The sequence below is a fragment of the Paralichthys olivaceus genome, chromosome 9, assembly GCF_024713975.1.
Source record: "Paralichthys olivaceus isolate ysfri-2021 chromosome 9, ASM2471397v2, whole genome shotgun sequence".
Taxonomy (NCBI): domain Eukaryota; kingdom Metazoa; phylum Chordata; class Actinopteri; order Pleuronectiformes; family Paralichthyidae; genus Paralichthys; species Paralichthys olivaceus.
The window spans coordinates 7,793,071-7,797,917 of record NC_091101.1 but is presented as its reverse complement, the minus strand read 5'-3'; the positions used below and the strand labels follow the sequence as shown (position 1 = coordinate 7,797,917).

The 4,847-nt window shown below is 46.6% G+C and overlaps 1 protein-coding gene across 1 annotated transcript; it reads left to right on the top strand.

Annotated features, from left to right (window-relative positions):
• Positions 1–2,432: 2,432 nt before the first annotated feature.
• Positions 2,433–4,413, top strand: LOC138411470 (transmembrane protein 271). The gene has a single exon (XM_069531930.1). It carries the CDS (start codon positions 3,188–3,190, stop codon positions 3,977–3,979), a length of 792 nt encoding a protein of 263 aa, XP_069388031.1. The 5' UTR covers positions 2,433–3,187; the 3' UTR covers positions 3,980–4,413.
• The last annotated feature ends 434 nt before the right edge of the window (positions 4,414–4,847 follow it).

The following is a 4,847-nucleotide window of genomic DNA, read 5'->3' as shown; positions in this document are numbered from 1 at the left end:
ATTCATTAATATGTATAGGCCAAGACAGATTTTACAGGTTGACCCTGTCAACGACTGTTGCTGCTGTAAAACTGCATCCGAGATGCTGGAGCAGTCCCTCCACAGCACACACACTTGTGCCAGAGAAAATGTATTTTTTTCCCACAATCTAGTTGTCTTCTATGTCAATAAATTAGCCGGTTTAATTATGAAGTTTTATACTACAGGGAATCTCCTCTGCAATGAAATTAAATACATTTTTGGATAATGCAGCATCAGTCTACATCCAGAGAGGCTGCCTTGCATTTGATGGGAATTAGTTTCCCTCAGTTGCAGCATCTTTTTTTCATCAAGTCTGTAACCATGACAGGGAAATTGTCTGTGTTATGGAGGTGAGCAGCACTCCCCCTGTGTCCTAATCAAAAACGTATGCTGTTAACTTTTCCGCCGTCAAATTTGTCGGACAATTAAATTAAATAGCTTTCATTTGAACTGACTTGTGCGGCTGCTCCTATTGTGCATTAACTAAAGCCATATTCTCAGCTGGCCTGGTCCAAAGTGTAGCTCTTAATCAACGGTACAGTCTCAAAAGGCCTCATGACGCCCACAATGTGAAGAACAAATGTGGAAACTGGTTTGAATGTGCTGATCAACAAAACATGGACATTGTACAGTGGTGTAACAGAAAGGTGGAGCTGTGGTTTTTCCTGCTGATGCTTGGTCTGTTTGGGTCAAAGGATGTTAAGTGATGGGTCCAGTCATTTTTGCTGCTGATGGTGTTGACATCCACAGAGCTGTCAGTGCCAGCAAGCAGGACTGCCGATCAATCCACCAATCAGCATCATCAACCCGTCATTCACAGCACTTTCTCTTATCTGTAAACCTATGCAAAGTAATACAGACCTAATTAGACTCACACTCTCTCACACACACACACACACACACACACACACACACACACACACACACACACACACACACACACACACACACACACACACACACACACACACACACACACACACACACACACACACACACACACACACTTACTGGCAGCTGTACTGGTACAGTCAATGAGGTGGCTCATTGTGATGAATGGATGGACGTGGGCTTTTCTCTGGTGTTTTTCTCTCACCTGCACTCATCAGATATTTGGTTCATTAAGTCAAAAACTTGTGACTTGTCCTCTGAATGTTTTCACATCCAGAGTAAATGAATTGGAAACGAATCACATCCAAGAACCTACAACAATTTGTCAGCAGGCTCCTCCATGGGATCATTTTACATATCCTTGAACTTTTTTCAGGTGGTTGCATCCTGAGTATGGAAACTAATTTCGTTGTTTTCAGTTTGCTCTGGTCTCAGGACACATCTTTTTTTCTAGTGACATATTAATATGGTTGGCAATGTCAGCTGGCCCACAGCACTGGCAGATATTCATAGTTCCCAGTGGATGACCTGTAATAACTTTGGTGAACCTTGGATTTTTTTCTCTCTCCACCAGACAAACTTGTCACATGAGGGTGAAATTGACATCTCCAACATCTCTCAGACAAGCTGGCAGAAGATTTTGTAAATAATAATGATTCCCTGAGGATGATCCTAAATGACATTGGTGATCCCCTGACTTTTCCTCTAGAACTTGCAAGCACTTTACATGCATCATTTTGAGTGAAATGACTCAACAACTAGTCACACACTTTGGTACACATGTTCATGTTTCCCTGTAATGACTCATGTGATCCATTATCTTTTTCACTATAGCCATATTTTATATAAAATATCTGAAATGTTCTCTTGAAGACGTTTGGACCTAGTGAAATATGGAATATCTCATTATTTATTTGTGTATTTCACAGAACATAAATACAAAATACCAGGAATGGCTTTCATCACATTCATCTGCCGGCTCTCTTCATCTTTTAGTGGGGATCGCATTGGACTTCAAACAAACATTTACCTTTAGACTGTCAACTCCTGTTCTCTTTACAGCATTTAGACTTCAGGGGACTCACATGGTTTGTCCCTCTGCAATTATTTTAGGACCAAAATGTGTCATTTCTTCACCTCACAGTATTTGTGCTTGTTTTGTTTCCTCCCTCTGAATCTCTCATTAACATTGAGGGAAAAAAAGAGACCATGATTAAGTCCCCACCAACACAACAGGTCATTGAATCTGTGCAGAATAAAAGCAAGAAGTACAGTTTCTCCCACAGACACCTGGTGGATTGGTTTTAAAGAAGATGTTGGCTGAGAGAAAGATGTTGAGGAGTCCAGTCAGCTTCCATCAGGCTGGATGTTTCAGCACCACGGACAGCTCAGCCTCTGTCCAGCCTCAGCAGCTACTGTATTATTCATGATTTTGTTCACGATTTCAAAATCCACCTATAAACTATAACCCTCATGAAAAATAATGAGAGGATGACGTATCCACCACAGTATGTATGCAGCCTGTATATAATGAGTGGAATATAATCATATCGTGCCATTGTGCTGTGGAAATTATGATTCCATCTAAACTCAATTCCTCCAGCCTTTATTTGCAGGAATAACCTTCAGTTTATCACCAGCCTCAGTCACTGCTACCAAACTGATTTACTACTCAGCCCGAGGGCTTTAAAGGAGTGTGGAGAGATGGATGGTCCTGAAAACCCGTGATTTTCTGGCTGGAGGTTGTTTTGTTGATCACCCACTAAAAGTGGTCCCTATAAACTCACAACATCTGAAGTGATGCTGCAGTAATGTGAGGGCCTGTGGGTCAGTGACCATTGGTCCACATGGACCCTGAAGCAGCTCAGGCTGGAGCAGCCGCCTCCTCCTCTGCCTCTCAGTCGCCACACAGCACTGAGCCCGGCGGACTGCAGGGAGCACACTCAGGAGCAGGGAGAAACTTTTGGTCAGAGAGCTGATGGACGGTTATAGGTGTTCTGGAGTTCAAAGTGACCATTGCTTGTGTAGCCTATGGATTATCGATAAGTGCACAAAAAAGGAGCGCGTTCTTGCCATTAATTATTTATATATATTCCTGTAAAGCGGCGGGGATGCGAGAGAGACGCCACAGCGGCGAGGATCGGCCGCTCTGAACCGGAGGAGTCACCGGCAGACGATGTCCCAGTGTGAGAGCGCTTCCAGGGGGGACGAGGGTGAGGACGAGGGAGGATGAAGAAGGGGGGAGAGGGATCGAGAGTGGCAGAGGTGGAATATAATGAAGTTGAGTGGGAAAGGACTGTGCACCGTCCTCTCCAGCACCCTCCTCTTCGTGTGCGCCCTGAGCGAAGTTGTCGTTGGATTAAGATGCGTCTCGGTGGGATCTACGGTGAAAGCGCATTTCCACCTCGGCGCCGCGGCCGGGGCTTTCTACTCCGGGATACTTGTGGGCATCGGGCAGGGGCTGCTGTGCTCCGCGCTGCTGTGCTGCATGGAGAAACCCGGCTGCAGGAATTTCTTTCTGCTCGGTGTTGTGGTCTTCTTGCTGGGAGTGCTCACCGCCTTCTCCGGCGCGGTGGTGGACGGGGACGCGGCTTCCCTGGTGGAGAGGAAATATTCCCACTACTGCCTCCACGCCGTGGTTGTGAACCCTGCCTGCGAGCAGCTAAGGAACTACCAGCGGAGTCTGGTCATCTCCACGGTGCTCAGCACGCTGGAGTGTCTGCTGGGGCTCATCCACCTGGTGATCATCAAGAGGTACAAAACCGCGCAGTTCTCCAGGAGCAGACCGTGTCAGAGGCAGAGCGCAGGGGCCATTCTGTTCAGCGAGGACCGGGACTGCTCCTCGGCGGACTTCCAGCCGGTGTCTTACATCAACCTGGGTGTTTTTAACGTGTTGGACGAGACGGGCGCGGAGGTGCAGTGCGGGGGGCACCCGTCCATCGAACTGCCAGGGTACGCTCCCACGGACCCGGAGCTCAACCACTGCTTTCCGTTCTCCTACCCGCTCCCCAGCGAACTTCCGCCCGCATACGAAGACATTTTCCCCGCTGAGGCATGCAACACATAGCCGCTGCGGAGCAGCTCGCAGCAGCGCTTTCCTCCGCTGTGACAATCAGTGACTTTGTGCTTCATCAATCCCCCTCCTCATCTGCTCCTCTTACAACCCCCCCCCCCCCCGCCCCACTACTATAAAACAAACTAAACACACTGAAGGAAACAGTAAGTGACACACAGGAGGACAGCAGCAGCAGCAGCAGCGGTGGATTTGACCTCTCCTGATTGTTCTGATATGTTCCCAGGCTTCATGTGCCTGGAAGCTTCTAATGTCCGTCACCAGTCTCATGTAGAGTAAGTGACACAGGCCCAGACAGAGCAGCCACACCAAGGCCCATAGACGCAACAGCTTGCATAGTATTATAACAAAAGCAGAGTTTGTGTTTTGAATGTTTGCTGTTGACATTTTTACTTGCGAATAAAAAGTGCATTTATCCTCATCATGAAGCTGCTGCCACTTTAGCTCTTGTTGGTTTAGTCTAAAGTTAATTTCCAAGGCTTCAGACAACTTGTCTCTATCGCTGAGTGTGGCTGTTGCCAGTCAGTGTTGTCTGCCACTGCAGTGAATCTAAGCAGATATTTACTAATCCATGAGTCAGCATCATCAAAGTGATGATCAGTACCATGAGTAGTATTATCGTGCCTTTATACTGAAGAGGAAGACTGAAAAGTGTTCTGCATCTCAGTGTGTCCACTGAAAAGGACACTTCCCTGATTTATTCATTTGTCCAGAAAGGTGGAGCAATCAGAATAACTTTAAAAAGATTTAAAAAGAAACCAAATCATCCAAACCATGTGGCACAAAAATACAGGATCCTACATTTCCCGTGATGCAAATTGACTGCACCTCCTATTGAGACACTGCCTGTAACGCCTCACCC

Bases quoted from the DNA above. Each gene is read 5' to 3' on its own strand.
- LOC138411470 (XM_069531930.1), top strand. From the start codon at position 3,188: ATGAAGTTGAGTGGGAAAGGACTGTGCACCGTCCTCTCCAGCACCCTC.